We start from the raw sequence: 20,000 nt of genomic DNA, 5'->3' as shown, positions 1-20,000 counted from the left end.
ATAGCATCAATGCCTTCCTCATGCAGGAACTGCTGACACACTCCAGCCACATGAGGTCTAGCATTGTCTTGCATTAGGAGGAACCCAGGGCCAACCGCACCAGCATATGGTCTCACAAGGGGTCTGAGGATCTCATCTCGGTACCTAATGGCAGTCAGGCTACCTCTGGCGAGCACATGGAGGGCTGTGCGGCCCCCCAAAGAAATGCCACCCCACACCATGACTGACCCACCGCCAAACCGGTCATGGTGGAGGATGTTGCAGGCAGCAGAACGTTCTCCACGGCGTCTCCAGACTCTGTCACGTCTGTCACATGTGCTCAGTGTGAACCTGCTTTCACCTGTGAAGAGCACAGGGCGCAAGTGGCGAATTTGCCAATCTTGGTGTTCTCTGGCAAATGCCAAACATCCTGCACGGTGTTGGGCTGTAAGCACAACCCCCACCTGTGGACGTCGGGCCCTCATACCACCCTCGTGGAGTCTGTTTCTGACCGTTTGAGCAGACACATGCACATTTGTGGCCTGCTGGAGGTCATTTTGCAGGGCTCTGGCAGTGCTCCTCCTGCTCATCCTTGCACAAAGGCGGAGGTAGCGGTCCTGCTGCTGGGTTGTTGCCCTCCTACGGCCTCCTCCACGTCTCCTGATGTACTGGCCTGTCTCCTGGTAGCGCCTCCATGCTCTGGACACTATGCTGACAGACACAGCAAACCTTGTTGCCACAGCATTGATGTGCCATCCTGGATGAGCTGCACTACCTGAGCCACTTGTGCGGGTTGTAGACTCCGTCTCATGCTACCACTAGAGTGAAAGCACCGCCAGCATTCAAAAGTGACCAAAACATCAGCCAGGAAGCATAGGAACTGAGAAGTGGTCTGTGGTCACCATCTGCAGAACCACTCCTTTATTGGGGGTGTCTTGCTAATTGCCTATAATTTCTACCTGTTGTCTATTCCATTTGCACAACAGCATGTGAAATGTATTGTCAATCAGTGTTGCTTCCTAAGTGGACAGTTTGATTTCACAGAAGTGTGATTGACTTGGAGTTACATTCTGTTGTTTAAGTGTTCCCTTTGTTTTTTTGAGCAGTGTGTATATATATATATATATATATATATATATATATATATATATGTAAATGGTTCATTATAAGTTCTACACACTTTCTACCTGGTTTAAGTCGTTTTAAGTTCAGACTGGAGTTTTTTCCCCATTACAAATGTCATATTTCTTTGCTCAGACACCCGTGACCCATTGACAATCGCTGCTTTAGGTGGCCTTGATTGAGCTTTCCTGGCACAATTGAATCATTGGAATAGTCGTAACATTGCAAACCTTGCTAACCGGGCAGGATCAAGCAAATTCTCAAAAGTATTTGAAAGATTTCAACAACTTTCCTACTAGCACTGACTTTGCTAATAAATATTTTGAGGGGCTATGATTGTGATATGTTGTGGTCTCATCTAGCTATGTTAAGATGAATGGCCTTATGTACGTAAATGATTCATATGTCAAATGTAAATGTCTGTGTTAGAGTGAGCTTCCGCTTGAGTCTGTCTGTCTTTCTATCCACCCATCCTCATCTTCCCTGTCTGTCTCTCTGTCCGTCCCCCAGGAGAACGGCCCTTCAAGTGTCAGCTGTGCGGCTTCGCCTCCACCACCCAGTCCCACTTGACCCGCCACAAGCGGGTGCACACAGGGGAGAAGCCCTACCGATGCCCCTGGTGCGACTACAGGTACCGGCTCATTGGGCTCGCCCACGCATGGAAGGACAGATGGCAGGGGTTGATGGCAGGGGTTGATGGGCAGGAGGACTGGGGGTTTAATCACACAAGCACGCGCACACACACACACACACACACACACACACACACACACACACACACACACACACACACACACACACACACACACCCACACACAGGTCGGATCTCCCACTGGCTTCATCATCTCATCTCATCACTCTGCAATCATCAGCAGGCTACAGCAGCCAGCCACGGGCAGGTCTCTGTCATTAAAACACCATCACAGACCATCAGTAATTACACAGGAAATTGTCGGTGAAATTGGAAAAACTTTTGGCCACGTTGCACTTCTCCGTCTCGCTTCTCTTCCTCTTCTTCATCCTCTTCCTCTCCCTCTTAGGTGTGTTGGAATGCTCCTGGCATTGGTTTTAGAGAAACCAAAATGACATGGACAGGCTGTTTGTTACGGTTTGCTCTATAAGGATCTGTAAGGCTGTTTGTTGCGGTTTGCTCTATAAGGATCTGTAAGGCTGTTTGTTGCGGTTTGCTCTATAAGGATCTGTAAGGCTGTTTGTTGCGGTTTGCTCTATAAGGATCTGTAAGGCTGTTTGTTGCGGTTTGCTCTATAAGGATCTGTAAGGCTGTTTGTTGCGGTTTGCTCTATAAGGATCTGTAAGGCTGTTTGTTGCGGTTTGCTCTATAAGGATCTGTAAAGCTGTTTGTTGCGGTTTGCTCTATAAGGATCTGTAAGGCGGTTTGTTGCGGTTTGCTCTATAAGGATCTGTAAGGCTGTTTGTTGCGGTTTGCTCTATAAGGATCTGTAAGGCTGTTTGTTGCGGTTTGCTCTATAAGGATCTGTAAGGCTGTTTGTTGCGGTTTGCTCTATAAGGATCTGTAAGGCTGTTTGTTGCGGTTTGCTCTATAAGGATCTGTAAGGCTGTTTGTTGCGGTTTGCTCTATAAGGATCTGTAAGGCTGTTTGTTGCGGTTTCCTCTATAAGGATCTGTAAGGCTGTTTGTTGTAGTTTGCTCTATAAGGATCTGTAAGGCGGTTTATTGCGGTTTGCTCTATAAGGATCTGTAAGGCTGTTTGTTGTGGTTTGCTCTATAAGGATCTGTAAGGCTGTTTGTTGCGGTTTGCTCTATAAGGATCTGTAAGGCTGTTTGTTGCGGTTTGCTCTATAAGGATCTGTAAGGCTGTTTGTTGCGGTTTGCTCTATAAGGATCTGTAAGGCTGTTTGTTGCGGTTTGCTCTATAAGGATCTGTAAGGCTGTTTGTTGCAGTTTCCTCTATTAGGATCTGTAAGGCTGTTTGTTGCGGTTTGCTCTATAAGGATCTGTAAGGCTGTTTGTTATGGTTTGCTCTATAAGGATCTGTAAGGCTGTTTGTTGCGGTTTGCTCTATAAGGATCTGTAAGGCTGTTTGTTGCGGTTTGCTCTATAAGGATCTGTAAGGCTGTTTGTTGCGGTTTGCTCTTTAAGGATCTGTACGGCTGTTTGAAATGAACTCTTCAGATACTCGTCTGCAAAACAGAAGAAAAACTCGAATAAAACTGAGATGTTCCAATCTAGGTTCATATCTTTAAGAACATCAGAGGGAGAAATACCCCCCCCCCCCCCAAAAGCTCAATATTCCTAAACATTAATGGGACCACAATACCAATTGCCATTCTTTGTTGTTTACCATAGCTTAGAAACACTTTGGCTACAGGTTACTTTACCATGGTGAAGCTTGTCTTCTGCAGAAAGGCAATGGTTTAGCATGTGAGGTGTTATATCATATGTCAATTATTTATACGTATTTTGCACTCAATTCACATTCTATTTATCAAGGAAGAGTAGTATTTGACGTTTAAAAGCACTGTGGGGAGGCAACAGAGGGAACCGGACCAACTGTTCTTCTAGCTGATACCAAATGATATTTACAGATTGTGGCAAATGAAACAGCAAATTAGAAGACCAATTAACATTTTTGGTTTGGCCCCCGGGGGTACGGATGGCAGAGGGAGGGGCTGGAGAGGGTAGCAGCTCGCAACCCCTGCTGGGTTCCTAATGTGTGTAGGAGGAATTGAACACGGGCACCAGGCAGTCATGAGGGCCCTAACCCTAGCTCCGCTCTTCCACCCTGAATACATTTGTAAACCTCCAATGGCTCAATGTCTCAATTGTTCAATGACTTCACACAAATAAGAATGTGCTAGTCAAGGCACTGTCAACATTTGACCGTGAACAGGATATCTCATGATATATAGAATTTGATATACCATTATAATGCTTACTTGTTTTGTTACTTCTAATTATATTTATCATTATATCTTAATACATTTTACTATACTGAACAAAAATATAAACGCAACATGCAACAATTTCACATTTTTTACTGAGTGACAGTTCATATAAGGAAATCAGTCATTTGAAAAAAATTCATTAGGCCCTAATCTATGGATTTTACATGACTAGGCAGGGGCGCAGTGATGGGTGGGCCTTGGAGGGCATAGGCCCACCCACTTGGGAGCCAGGCCCAGCCAATCAGAATGAGTTTTTCCCAAAAAAGGCCTTTATTACAGACATAAATACTCCTCAGTTTCATCAGCTGTCCTGGTAGCTTGTCTCAGATGATCCTGCAGGTGAAGAAGCCGGATGTGTAGATCCTGGGCTGGTGTGGTTACACGTGGTCTGCGGTTGTGAGGCCGGTTGGACATACTGCCAATTTCTCTAAAACGAAGTAGAGAAATTAACATTCAATTATCTGGCAACAGCTCTGGTGGACATTCCTGCAGGCAGCATGCCAACTGCACACTTGAGACATCTGTGGCACTGTGTTGTGTGAGAAAACTGCACAGAGTGGCCTTTTATTGGCCCCAGCACAAGGTGCACCTGTGTAATAATCATGCCGGTCAATCAGCTTCTTGATATGACACACCTGTCAGGGGAAAGGAGAAATGCTCCCTAGCAGGGATGTAAAGAAATTTGTGCACAACATTTGAGAGAAATAAGCTTTTTGTGTGTATGGAACATTTCATGGAGCTTTTATTTCAGCTCATGAAACCAACACTTTACACATTATGTTTATATTTTTGTTCAGTGTATATTGTGTATCTTATATTGGTATAAAATAGTAGATGTGTCGCTGACATCTATGAAATCCTCAATGCAACTTCTTTACCTTATCCTCAAATGAATGTAAAATATAACCTTTTTGAATTGTATTATTGACAGTTCAAACAATTATGGTTGGAAGATGCAGGTAATTACTGTCAGATATTATTAATAGTCATATTTATAAAGGATAATTGGCATATACGTTTTCAAAGGCTATTTTACAATGATATACCTGTTTTTGCAGTCGAAACCTCATGCCATACCACATTATGACTATTGTTCTCAATAAAGAGACACTCATTACAGCTACTACGGCATCATGACTGCCATGATATCCTCCCTTTAATACATTTCTATCAGCTTCTTCTGTATGCACATTCTCAATCTGCCTGCCTGCCTGCGAAAATAGCTACTTTGAGGATCTAATTCGAGGTAGCGCTAACTTTGAGGACCGCCGCATTGCTGGCGGTGGATGTCGCGGGGCCGGTGACCCTGTGAAGTGTTGGGAGAAGCGGAGAGCAAGGTGTAGATGAGCGTTAAAGATGTCTTGGCTGTCTCTTTGCCGTCGCAGATACCGACCTCCATCCTTAAAACACAAAGACGCACATTTAAATCCACCGCCAACAAACATCCTCAATTACTAGCCTCATTACCAATGCAGTCGTCGACGAGGAAAATATGGAAATGTATTAGAAAATAAAAAAGACGGAACGAATCGCGACGATATCTAGGCAGTGGGGTTGATTCCCATGTTGAAACGCGGCTGTTGGACTAATTAATATTGGCTATCGTAGGAGGACTGTGTGGGCCTTTCTCTTAGCCTGACACCTGCTGACTCCTAAACGCACATTATGCTGTTTTAATATGACAATTACCGCATTACCATATCTGAGAGATAGAAGCTCTCCCCCGGGATCCCACCCTCACACTGTTCTTTAGAACCTTTTCATATCGGACTCTGAATGGATGCATTTATTCCACTGGCCTGGAATAAGAAATCAGTTAATTTGTCTTGAATATAAATTATTTACGGTTTTTTTTTTTTTTTGGGGGGGGGGGGGGGGGGGGGGATTTATGATTATTCTTTTTATTTTCCAGACTTTGACAGAGGACTTCTCTATCTGGAAGAAAGTTTTGAAATAACTTTTAAGTGGTCGAGGAAAATTCTTGAATTGAATTTGTCGGATAGTTACTTGTTAGATAGTATTTATTGCTACTGTTTGTGTGCTTTACTCATTGTAGGCCGGCCAAACACCATGATTTGTATAGTTATTGAAAATGTTATTTACTTTATTTGTGATATTGATATGATTAGGCTTAGGCCTTCTTATTATGAACAAATTCCAGTTGCGGAGTCTTGGTCTGTAAAAACGAGGAAGCCCATCCTGTATGGGTTTTAGCATTAGGGGAGGGAAGTTACATCCCTGTGTGCAATCCTTATCCACTTACCCAGGGTCTTAATGGAGCTGTTACTGTACTGAGTACTGATAGACATGTCTACAGCTAAAGAAATGGTAAAAAATAACTGTCCCATTCCTGGAACTCTAAGGAGAACACCTCACATTTTACCCTACCCAACGCAAATAGCTTCATGGAGGGCCATTTTCACCATTCACCAGCAGGTGTTTTGATGTATTTATGTGTAAAACACAAAAAGGGGCTGGTCCTCTGCATAGTTTTGAGGACATATTAAGTCCCGTAAAGGACATGGAGCCGGGGCAGGACTACTAAGGCCCTTGATGGAGAGAGGTGTCTCGGGGGGGAAAAAGTGGAAAACAAATTTCTAGCGTTGCTTGGCGTGAGCTATGGTACCGTGAAGCTTTATTGTCCCAGCCGAGGTGATAAGGGAGAGTAATTGCATATTATACTGTCCGAGAATGTCAGCCCGAGACCAAGCACGAGTGCCTCATCCATCACGCATGATGCTGTGTGTGCGCGTGCGTATGAAAGTGCCGCAGCTCCTGCACGTGCTTGCATGATGTGGTGGGCGTTGTATCTATTGGTGGGGGTTATGTATGTCGGTGTGTGTGTGTGTGTGTGTGAGTGCTGTATGTGAGCATGTCTTTGAACGTGTGTGTGTGTGTGTGTGTGTGTGTGTGTGTGTGTGTGTGTGTGTGTGTGTGTGTGTGTGTGTGTGTGTGTGTGTGTGTGTGTGTGTGTGTGTGTGTGTCCTCAGCCCCAGTCCAGGACTGTGTACATAGTGTCCTAGGGCAGGTTTAGATAGGGCCTGAGACCAGGTTAAGCAGCATAATCAGGGGCACTCTGTGACTGTCTACACCACGTCAATACTACACACCTACAACGCTACACTGGTCCTGTATGGCTCAGCTGGTACTAGGAACACCAAGTCGTAAGTTAAATTCCCACATAGATCGTACACATAGTTAAAAATGTAGGTATTTACTGCACTGTAAGTCACTTTGAATAAAATTCTTTACCTCGCTACACTACTACACCACTTTACCTCGCTACACTACTATACCACTTTACCTCGCTACACTACTCTACCACTTTACCTCGCTACACTACTATACCACTTTACCTCGCTACACTACTACACCACTTTACCTTGCTACACTACTATACCACTTTACCTCGCTACACTACTACACCACTTTAACTTGCTACACTACTCTACCACTTTACCTCGCTACACTACTACACCACTTTAACTTGCTACACTACTATACCACTTTACCTCGCTACACTACTACACCACTTTACCTTGCTACACTACTATACCACTTTACCTCGCTACACTACTACACCACTTTAACTTGCTACACTACTCTACCACTTTACCTCGCTACACTACTACACTTTACCTCGCTACACTACTATACCACTTTACCTCGCGACCCTACTATACCACTTTACCTCACTACACCACTATACCACTTTACCTCGCTGCACTACTACACCACTTTAACTTGCTACACTACTATACCACTTTACCTCGCTACACTACTACACCACTTTAACTTGCTACACTACTCTACCACTTTACCTCGCTACACTACTACACCACTTTAACTTGCTACACTACTCTACCACTTTACCTTGCTACACTACTATACCACTTTACCTCGCTACACTACTATACCACTTTACCTCGCGACCCTACTATACCACTTTACCTCACTACACCACTATACCACTTTACCTCGCTGCACTACTACACCACTTTAACTTGCTACACTACTATACCACTTTATCTCGCTACACTACTATACCACTTTACCTCACTACACTACTACACCAATTTACCTCACTACACTACTACACCACTTTGTCTTGCTACACTACTATACCACTTTTCCTCGCTACACTACTATACCACTTTACCTCGCTACACTACTATACCACTTTACCTTGCTACACTACTATACCACTTTACCTCGCTACACTACTACACCACTTTACCTCGCTACACTACTATACCACTTTACCTCGCTACACTACTATACCACTTTACCTCGCTACACTACTATACCACTTTACCTCGCTACACTACTACACCACTTTACCTCGCTACACTACTATACCACTTTACCTCGCTACACTACTATACCACTTTACCTCGCTACACTACTACACCACTTTACCTCGCTACACTACTATACCACTTTACCTCGCTACACTACTATACCACTTTACCTCGCTACACTACTATACCACTTTACCTCGCTACACTACTATACCACTTTACCTCGCTACACTACTACACCACTTTACCTCGCTACACTACTACCACTTTACCTCGCTACACTACTACACCACTTTACCTCGCTACACTACTATACCACTTTACCTCGCTACACTACTACACCACTTTAACTTGCGACACTACTATACCACTTTACCTCACTACACTACTACACCACTTTACTTTGCTACACTACTATACCACTTTACCTCGCTACACTACTATACCACTTTACCTCGCTACACTACTACACCACTTTACCTCGCTACACTACTACGCCACTTTACCTCGCTACACTACTACACCTACTGTAGCACAACCACAGGAGACACATGGGCATCATCCACAGGCATTGGCTTTGAGAGGGGTAGTATTTTCTGTTACTTTTACTTGAGCGCCATTTTGAAAAACCTCAGCCCCCAGAATCACGTCTAGTAGATACGAGATTTGGTTCAGGGTTCCCGAGATTACAAACGTGGTAGACCTCATCAAAATATGATATAAACATGTTGTTTTTAAACTTTCACCCTGTTGCAGGAGTGTCATACCCCTATAGTGAAATGTCTGTAACATGAAAGAGGAACCAAGGGCTGTGTGGAAACAAGTGTTTATCTACAGCATGTAAATGTATCTCACAAATTGTAGAATTGTCTATCATTGTTTACCACTTTGCTTCCCCCAGCCCCGTTTTTGATTGTGTGTGTGTTGCATAGTCACAGGAGGCTTTAAGAGTCTCTCCAAATATGTATACTCCTTAAACATGCTCCCTCAGCCCTACCACTAAATTGTTTGAGTTCAATCCACTTGATTCATTTTGTTAGTGTCATTAGAACAAAACCAAACTGTCAGTACAGTAAACCCTCCAAGGGGAGCGTCCTCTATTGTTTGGGGATTTTCTTCTTCTCCCTTCTCCTTCCTGTCTTTTTTTTTTTTACTCTTCGTTTGATCTTTTTATCTTCTAATTGAAGGAACTATTCCTACTTTAATCACTATCTGTTCATCTCCCAACAGATCCAACTGTGCGGAGAACATCCGAAAGCACATCCTGCACACGGGGAAGCACGAGGGAGTGAAGATGTACAACTGCCCCAAGTGTGACTACGGCACCAACGGCCCCATGGACTTCAGGAACCATCTGAAGGAGCATCACCCCGACATCGAGAACCCTGACCTGGCCTACCTGCATGCTGGTAGGATTACCCCTATCTACACACACGAGGGAACTCGCGTACACACGCAAGCGAGTGAACATACAAACAAACACACACACACACACACACTCTCTCTCTCTCTCTCTCTCTCTCTCTCTCTCTCTCAGAGGAGTGGTATCATGTTTGTGTGTAGATGGTAGAGTGTGTGTTTGTGTGTGTAGACGGTAGGTATAGAAAGCTGCTGTATTTGGTGATGCCTGTAAGCCACTGACAGGCAGTGCTGGATGTAAGGATACAGTGCCCTGCCAATCACTCCTGCTCCTTCCCTCCACCTCCTCCTTCTCCTCCTGTTCCTCTTCCTCATCCTCCTCCACCCTTCCTCCCCCCTCCTCCTGCTCCTTCCCTCCACCTCCTCCTTCTCTTCTTCCCCTCCTCCTTCCCTCCCCCTTCACCTTCTCCTCTACCCCTTCCCCCTCCTCCTTCCCTCCTCTAACCCCTTCTCCCTCCTCCTTCCCTCCTCTACCCCTTCCCCCTCCTCCTTCCCTCCTCTAACCCCTTCCCCCTCCTTCCCTCCTCTAACCCCTTCTCCCCCTCCTCCTCTCCTCTACCCCTTCCCCCTCATCCTTCCCTCCTCTAACCCCTTCTCCTCCTCTCCTCTACCCCCATCCCCCCTCCTCCTCTCCTCCAGAGCAAACCTCATCCTCCTCTATTGGATCTATCTTTTGTGTTGAGTGTTCTCCCTGTGTCCTTGAAGGCCCCAAATCCAATCTAGAGAGTGAATGTCCTTCTCTGGAAACCGAAAGGACACCTTTTATCCCGTTATCCCTATGACCTGGTGCCCTCTGGATAGTAAAGCATGTGGTAGCAAGCCACTCCAGTCCAAGGCTGCGTCCCAAATGGTGCCCTGTTCCCGATTTCCTGCACTCTTTTTGACCAGGGTCCATAGGGCTCTGGTCAAAAACAGTGGCCGGGACACAGACCGGGACAGACGTTGGCCAGGAGAGGATACCATTACTGGGGTGGGGAGACATGACCATAGAGCATGGAGAAGGAAACACTGTGGCTTTAGTTCTTTAGTTTCTATGGAGACAGGATGGGTCTGTTTTTTGTCTCTGTGGACTGAATCTGCTGACTGTGAACCGGCCTCTCTTTGCCTTCCACAGAGTTACGGTTGGCAAAATACCTGCTTCTTATTCCCTTACACTCTGGCTCACCCCCCCCTAGACACCCTTACCCCCCCCACACTACCCCACGCCCACATAGCCCCTCACACCTACAGAAGGTTGAAAGAAGGTATGTTTGTGTTTAAAGTGCTCTTGTGGGGCTCTCTGAAAAAGGGAAGCAATGTTTTATCCGAGTCGACAGAACGAGACCAAAAGAAAGGAGAGCGGGGGGGGGGGAAAGATTAAGAAGGTAGATGTTGAATTAACCTGCTTGTGATTGCTCTCTGTCAGGATGGTACTGGGGCTGGCAGGGAGAGGCAAATCGTCTGTGATGGCCCTTCCTGCTGTTTTCCCTTTGAAAGACACAGATCAAACACAGACTCTCTCTCTCTTTCCTCTCCTCTCCTCCGTAGCCCAGTCACGGGCCCCTCACAGCCGCAATTGATTGACACTCGGACGTCTGCGGCGCTCCTCTCGGTGCCGTCTCTGCCTCTTTTTTTTCTCTTCTCCACCCTTTCTTTATTCAACGCCGTCGCACTTCGAATTAAAGCCCTTCTCAGGGATGAAAAGAGAGGTCCGCTGCAAACGGAGGAGGGAGAGAGGGAGGAAGAGAGGAGGGAATTAGAGCCAGCCAGAGATGATGGAGGGAAATTATGATTAGAAAAAAATATGAAAGAAACCAGGAGAAAATGGTTGGGGGGAGGGGGGGGGGTATTGCTGATCGGGCAATTTTTAAATAAAATGGTAATGACAATTGTTCTTCCTCGTGAGATGGACACGGAGATAGGGCGCAGGGAAGTGGCAGTGCTTCTGAGATGTGCACTGCGATATCACAAGGCTCGCGGTGGTGGTAGAGCTACAGGTGCAGTACCATACCTTATAGTTAAACAGAACATCTGCAGAATTGTTCTTGTTAAAGTGGTTAGGCTAGCTTCCTCTGGGGCCTTGTTTCACCAGGGAAGGTCTAGTACAGAGCCATTGCTGACTGGGCTGGCTGAATGTTCATCCACAATGGTGCCCTACTCCCTATACAGTGCACTTCTTTTCCCCAGAGCCTCATGGCTCTGGTTTAAGGTAGAGCACTAAATAGAGAATAGGTTGCCATTTCAGATGCACCCTCGGTTAGAGGGCACCGAGGGTATATAAACAGCGACCCGTCCCATCCCATATACCTAGCAGCAGCTTAACATAATGCTCTTTCATACCCACTCAGGTCATAAGTCATCATTAGCATTGTTAGAGCGTCTTCATCCCACTGTTTAATTGTAAAAAATCTCCCCAATTTTGGACTTAGGTTATAAATGCGCATCTTAAGGGCATAGTAATCAAATGGCTCATAATGATGTGTCTGGATGTGGTACTTAGTGGCCGGCTCCAGCACCGTCTTCAAGGCATTGTTCCTAGTTAGTGCAGTTTCTATTTGCCCTAATAATACAAGATCGATGACTACGGTAGAGGGTTGCAAAAGGGCCACTTTTTAAATGATGATCTTAATACGGTATCTGAACCACCAGGCAAATTCATTTGTATGCATATTTGTTGTTATGCGGTATTGCAAACCAATATGTTTTTCAATGGCTTTTACTTTAGTTGTGCCTTTCTTGCTTCCTTCTGCCTCCCCCATCTCTCTCTCTCTCTCTCTCTCCCTCTCTCCCTCTATCACTATTTATTTGTATTTTTATTGTTCTCCATTGCTGTCTTTGTTTCTCTCTCTGTTTCTCTCTTTCTGTTTCTCTCGCTCTCTCTCTCTCTCTCTCTCTCCTCTCTCTCTCGCTCTCTCTCTCTCTCTCTCTCTCTCTCTCTCTCTCGCTCTCTCTCTGTCCCTTCAGCATCTAATGAAATATCCCACCCCTGTTGTGTGACAGCGGCTTCTGTGTTTGTGTAGGTTATGTGTTTATTCCAGGAACAAAACGTGTCCGCTCAGTTTCGCGTGAAGCTGTGTCAACTCGAAGCGCACGCAATAAAACCCAACATCTGTGTCTAATAAATGCGTGTTATGTGTGATACTTTCTTGCGTGAAACCAGTCCTGTAGCGTTTTCAACAAATAACATCAGTAGGACATGACAAAGTTAGGGGGGAAAAAACTATGTTATTGTCGTACTTACAGCATAGATAGTCAACATCTATCCGTCTATGACAGCTCTATCAAATTTGCTTCAAAGTGGATGTAACTGCACAGTCAGGGACATGTTCCGAAACATATTTCAATACATGGGTTACCTGCCGCCCCCGTTAGAGTGTTGGGCCAGTAACTGAAAGGTTGCTGGATCGAATCCCCCGAGCTGACAAGGTAAAAATCTGTCGTTCTGCCCTTGAACAAGGCAGTTAACCCACTGTTCCCCGGTAGACCGTCATTGTAAGAATTTGTTCTTAACTGACTTGCCTATTTAAATACAGGTTAAATAAAAAATAAAATAAAGAAATATAATAATTGTTACAGGATCAGATGGTTGCTAATGAAGTTGGGGCTTGGCGTCACCCAGAGAGAGAGTTTGTGACATTAACAATGGACTTGCTGCATCGAGACATTTGTAAAAATCCACTTTATAAGGCTCTGAACTGTATGTCTTGGTCTTTCAATGAATCTTTGTCTCTGTTTGTCCCTTAGTTCATCTGTTTCCCGTCTGCCTTTCTGTCTGTAGTCGTTCGCACAAACACACCTGCATTTACAATATAAAGACAGTATTCGGAACATGTTAATGCAATGTGTTGTCGGAACAGATGGAAGCATCCCCAATAAACTCTGAAGACAGTGTGCCTTTTTGTCTTTCTGTCCCTTCCTGTCACGTTCACACAAACACACAATGAGTACAGCACACCTGCATGCATGGGCTTGAAGCTGATTGCAGTGCCGGGTGTTAATTGGAGAATTCCCCCGTGGTGAACACCTTCTTGGTTCCCTGCTGGCTTTCATTTTGCCTGTTTTTTTCCCTGGAAATACATCACAGTTTTTTTTTTGCACCCCAAGACATGAGCTCTGGAAAGAGAGTCTCCCTTCCGACAGAGTACAGTAGCAACTAGTCAACTATCAGGGGACTCGCTTGTTTGTCTTTGCCTCTCCCTTCTCTGTCTCTCTCTCTCTCTCTCTCTATTGCTTTCTCTCTCCCTCTCTCTCTCCCCCCCACCCTCTCTCAGTCCCTCTCTGGGGGGCTTGTTTGTGTATTTGGATGTTGACTCTCCCCCATCCCCACACTCCGCACGTTACAGTAGGCCTGGTTGAGATATCACTGCAGAGACACAGAGAGTGCCGCTCAGTGTGAGTGTGCCCAAGGGGGACGGCTAGGGAGGGAGCAAAAAGCCAAACGGTTTGGGAAGAGAGACGGCGCATGCCGTGGTGTGCGGCCCAGTAAACGGATGCGGGCACGGGGGCCGCTCGGCTAGGCAAAGCCGGCGTTTCCTGCATAATGACCTGCTCCGACGAGCATGAAAGCTCCCCCAGACGGACGCATTTATCACACATCAGCCGCAACAAACAGGCCTTTGTTTGTTCCACTTCGCTCCACTCTGAGAGTCACTCTCTTGTGGTATTTAGTGGCCATTCAGGGGACAGACTGACACCCAGTCTATGGGTCTATGTATGTATATAAGAGAAACTGTGGGGCTAGTGGCTCTTGGTTGGTTCTTTCGGTGTTTTTCAGTGACTTCTTCTGAAATGACCCCTCTTTTTAGTATGTAGTGAACTACTTTTGACCAGAGCCCTATTTGCACTATAGGGAATATATGGAATAGTCAGTGGCTCCTGGTTCCTTGTTTTTCTCCATGGTTACTTCTGAAATTCCACTCTATTCCTTATATAGTGCACTATTACAAAAGCCTCCCCCCGACATTAGCTCTGAGTGATGATTGGATGATGAAAAGGTCACAGTGTGTACTCTAGGGGTCAGAGGATGAGGTCAGAGAAGTGTGTGTCTGCCTTTCTCTGGTGTGTGTCTGGGGATGACGGGGCCTTGTCTGGAAACACGCACCCACACACACACACACACACAGACACACACATTCAAACACACACAGACACCCTCCTCTGTGTGGTGTGATTGACAGCTACAGGGGTGTTTCCCGAGAGGCACTTCTCTCCCGGCGCGGGACGTTGGATATGGGACCAGCCGGCTCCTATAAGACCTCATCCATTATTCAGTCGCCCATCTCCCCTCGCTACAGACACTGCTATAGACAGTAGACAGAGCTACCTTTACCACTAGGCCTCTGTCTGCCTGCCTGCCAACAGTGATGGGCAGAAAAAGATGAGAGAGGGTGGGGGTAATGAGAGAGAGAGAGGGGCTTAGAGAGAGCAAGAGAGAGGGGGTTTGCGATTGTGTCTACCTCGCACCGGTCCCCCTTTTGACTCGGTCAACACAAGCCTTATAACACCACTGTGTTGCTCTCTGTCTGAAACACACTTCCTCTATCCCTCCCCTGACCATTAACCCCTGTCAGTACTGGAACCCTTGACTTTCAGCTCGAGAGAAACTACATGGGATGTCAGGTAGCCTAGCGGTTAGATCATTGAGCCAGAAACCGGAAGGTCACTAGTTCGAATTCCCGAGGCAACAAGGGGAAAAATCTGTCTGTGCCCTTGAGCAAGGCACATAACTGTAATTTGCCCCATTGGTGGCGTACTATTATGACTATCACTATGCGTTATATACTATCACTATCCGTTATATACTATCACTATCCGTTATATACTATCACTATGCGTTATATACTATCACTATCCGTTATATACTATCACTATCCGTTATATACTATCACTATCCGTTATATACTATCACTATGCGTTATATACTATCACTATGCGTTATATACTATCACTATCCGTTATATACTATCACTATGCGTTATATACTATCACTATGCGTTATATACTATCACTATCCGTTATATACTATCACTATCCGTTATATACTATCACTATCCGTTATATACTATCACTATGCGTTATATACTATCACTATGCGTTATATACTATCACTATCCGTTATATACTATCACTATCCGTTATATACTATCACTATCCGTTATATACTATCACTATCCGTTATATACTATCACTATCCGGTATAAGGCTTGTGTTTCACTGCACCTATCACTGCACCACGCTCAGAAGACAAACATTCTAGAACGTTGCAGATAGAAATGTGATGAATAGAGTTTACACAATCCTCCTATTCTACCGGTTAGTGCTATCCGGCATCCTATCCGGCATCCCTACCTTAACCCTGACCTTAACCCTTACTTTAACCGTTTAAAATGTCAACTTCAATAGAGTACCACAGTAATACTCATAAAACCTAGGGGTCAAACAAGGAAATGGTTCCAATTGTCTTTCGACCATTTCTTTTTCCTATAGGGGATTTTAGAAACATTTAAAATAAGGGCTGTGTTTACCCTGGTGTGACATTTTGATAACAGTGTACATCTCTCTAGGAAAAGGTGTCTTTTTATCAATATATTCTCTGTATTTACTCCCCAAAATTGAAACGTTAATTAGCTTCTAATGTGGCTATTATAAAGATCTACAAATGCCATCAGGACGAGACTGACGAATCGAAGCGAAGGCAAGAATCTCTGGAATAACTATCTAATGTTAGCTAAATTTAGTGATGAATCAATTGGAGGGACAAAAATGTCATTGACAATTCTGTGAATTTGTGCAAGTTTTAAATTGACACCATCTGATAGCAAAGGTCGTAGTCTTGCGGGATGGCTACTTTGATGCTAATGAACATGTTTGAATCTGAGAGTAAATAGAGCTGAATATATTGATGAAAGTCACCTTGTCCAAGAGATTTACATGGTTATCAAAACGTCACGCCAGCACGAACACAGACCTTATTTTAAGTGTTTCTAAAATTCCCTATGGGAAAAATTCATGGTTGAATAATGATTGGAATGTCTTGGTTTTATGGGTGTTTTGACACCCTCACTGTAGGAATTGGGACGTCCCAAGGATACTGTTTAGACTTTTTCCCCTATTCTATATCTGTTCTACACAACACATTTCTATCTGTCTGTTTTGTCAGAATGTTGAAGATAGAAATGTCATGAATAGAGCTGACACGATTCTCTATTTTACCTGACAGACAATCATATCTGTTCTACACAGCACACTTCGTTGAACGGCCCCAGGAGCGGTGATGGTAATAACAACATGGCTGCTTATTGGCTTCCTATTGTATCCAGGAACGTCTGGGTCTTAGTGTGGCATTCCTAATTTACCAACAGGCTAAACTTCCCAATCAACAGACCAATTACACGTTTTTTAACCCGAGTCCCATGTTTCCTGTTACGATGCCCCTGTTAGGAGCTTTCACTGCATTATTTCTGTTCTTCCAACATAATTGAATCCCCTGGCTGCTCATCACTGGGCTAATTTGACCCAATGTGCAGCGCTTGGTAATCAGAGTGCTGCCTATTAGGCTATCAGACCCCAATTAAGTGTCCTCATATTTCCACATAACGAGCGCCTCTGTTATTGTATTTTCCTTTTTAGTGCTCAGGCTTTGTTTGGGTAATTTTGTAATAGAAGTGGTATTGAAGTAGATATTAATGTCTTATTAAAGTGGAGTCGCCGTTAAGGTTAGGGGTGTTTAGTCTGGGAGGGAGGGAGGGAGGGAGGGAGAGAGAGAGAGGCAGCACAGATAGATATAAGTGAGTATGATAGTTAATGGGGAATTGTAAGATAGTGAAAGTTTAACATTCTCTCTGTCTTTCACACACGCCCACACACACGTAGCACACATGCACTCTCTGTCTTTCTCTCTCTCCCCACTGACTCTATCTATGGCACTTTCTTGTTTTCTCTCTCTGTCTCAGTCCTGTGTAAGTGACTAGAGCTGTGTGTGAAAGGAGAGCAATCGCAGAGTGTCTTGTGTGTGTGTGTGTGTGTGTGTGTGTGTGTGTGCGTGCATGAGCGTGTGTCTCTCTGTGTTTCTCTGTGTGTGTGTTTGGTGTTGGTGTCGGCTCCCCGTTGCCTAATTAAAGGGTGAGGAAAGCAACTCACAGAGAGATTAAACCTAAAAGGCCAAATTAGCACTAAAAAGGGGTGTGGCAAATCCACACAGGCACAGGCCATGAAATCTCTCTTGACACCTGTGAAAAGAAGAGGGGGGGATGAATAAAGGGGGGGGGGGATGAATAAAGGGGGGGGATGAATAAAAAACGTTTCTGTTTCTGGAGTCTGTGCATTTTTAATGAGAGATTTCAGCGTGGTTCGCTAGTTGGGCTATATGCCTCAGACTGTGTGTGTATCAGAGCAGACTCCAGAGTATTAGGGCTGGACTCCATAACCTGAACAGACTCCAGAGTGTGTGTGTGTGTGTGTGTGTGTGTGTGTGTGTGTGTGTGTGTGTGTGTGTGTGTGTGTGTGTGTGTGTGTGTGTGTGTGTGTGTGTGTGCGTGCGTGTGCGCGTGCACATGCGTGTGCACGTGCGTGTGTGTGTTTAAAAGAGACATCCGCTAAGCATCTATTTCCCTATGGCTGAAAATTCGGACATACTCATGCACAGACAGACAGACAGACAGACAGACAGACAGACAGACAGACAGACAGACAGACAGACAGACAGACAGACAGACAGACAGACAGACAGACAGACAGACAGACAGACCGCTGCAGGCCGAAGCCATACCACTCACACAGAGATACAGTTGAAGTCGGAAGTTTACATACACTTAGGTTGGAGTCATTGAAACTTGTTTTTCAACCACTCCACAAATTTCTTGTTAACAAACTATAGTTTTGTCAAGTCGGTTAGGACATGTACTTTGTGCATGACACAAGTCATTGTTCCGACAATTGTTTACAGACAGATTATTTCACTTATAATTCCCTGTATCACAATTCCAGTGGGTCAGAAGTTTACATACACTAAGTTGACTGTGCCTTTAAAACGCTTGGAAAATTCCAGACAATTATGTCATGGTTTTAGAAGCTTCTGATAGGCTAATTGACATAATTTGAGTCAATTGGAGGTGTATTTGTGCGTGTATTTCAAGGCCTACCTTCAAACTCAGTGCCTCTTTGCTTGACATCATGGGGAAATCAAAATAAATCAGCCAAGACCTCAGAAAAACAATTGTAGACCTCCACAAGTCTGGTTCATCCTTGGGAGCAATTTCCAAACACCTGAAGGTACCAGGTTCATCTGTACAAGCAATAGTATGCAAGTATAAACACCATGGGACCACGCAGCCGTCATACCGCTCAGGAAGGAGACGCATTTGGTCTCCTAGAGATAAAGGTACCTTGGTGCGAAAAGAGCAAATCAATCCCAGAACAACAGCAAAGGACCTTGTGAAGATACTGGAGGAAACGGGTACAAAGGTATCTATATCTACAGTAAAACGAGTCCTATATCGACATAACCTGAAAGTCCGCTCAGCAATGAAGAAGCCACTGCTCCAAAACCGCCATAAAAAAGCCAGACTACGGTTTGCAACTGCACATGGAGAAACAAAAATAGAACTGTTTGGCCATAATGACCATCGTTATGTTTGGAGGAAAAAGGGGGAGGTTTACAAGCCGAAGAACACCATCCCAACCGTGAAGCACGGGGGTGGCAGCATCATGTTGTGGGGGTGCTTTGCTGCAGGAGGGATGGGTGCACTTCACAAAATAGATGGCATCATGAGTGAGGAAAATTGAAGCAACATCTCAAGACATCAGTCAGGAAGTTCAAGCTTGGTCGCAAATGGGTCTTCCAAATGGTCATTGACCCCAGCATACTTCCAAAGTTGAGGCAAAATGGCTTAAGGACAACAAAGTTAAGGTATTGGAGTGGCCATCACAAAGCCCTGACCTCATCCTATAGAACCTTTTTGGGCAGAACTGAAAAAGTGTGTTCGAGCAAGGAGGCCTACAAACCTGACTGTTACACCAGCTCTGTCAGGAGGAATGGGCCAAAATTCACTCAACTTACTGTGGGAAGCTTGTGGAAGGCTACCCGAAGTGTTTGACCCAAGTTAAACAATTTAAAGGCAATGCTACCAAATACTAATTGAGTGTATGTAAACTTCTGACCCACTGGGAATGTGATGAAATAAATAAAAGCTGAAATAAATCATTCTCTCTACTATTATTCTGACATTTCACATTCTTAAAATAAAGTGGTGATCCTAACTGACCTAAGACAGGG

At 44.8% G+C, this 20,000-nt stretch overlaps 1 protein-coding gene across 2 annotated transcripts in view; it reads left to right on the top strand.

The window, feature by feature from the left end:
* The window catches only part of LOC115176250 (zinc finger protein 407), a 167,573-nt gene that overhangs the window by 100,427 nt on the left and 47,146 nt on the right, over positions 1-20,000 (top strand). For both annotated transcript variants that reach the window (XM_029736131.1, XM_029736120.1), the window contains exons 7-8: positions 1,612-1,732; positions 9,560-9,738. In XM_029736131.1, coding sequence (XP_029591991.1) covers positions 1,612-1,732; positions 9,560-9,738 — 300 coding nt within the window. The remainder of the gene's footprint in view (positions 1-1,611; positions 1,733-9,559; positions 9,739-20,000) is intronic.

Source organism: Salmo trutta, chromosome 3 (genome assembly GCF_901001165.1).
Source record: "Salmo trutta chromosome 3, fSalTru1.1, whole genome shotgun sequence".
Taxonomy (NCBI): Eukaryota; Metazoa; Chordata; class Actinopteri; order Salmoniformes; family Salmonidae; genus Salmo; species Salmo trutta.
The sequence above is the reverse complement of the archived record's forward strand: the minus strand, read 5'-3'. Positions and strand labels throughout refer to the sequence as shown.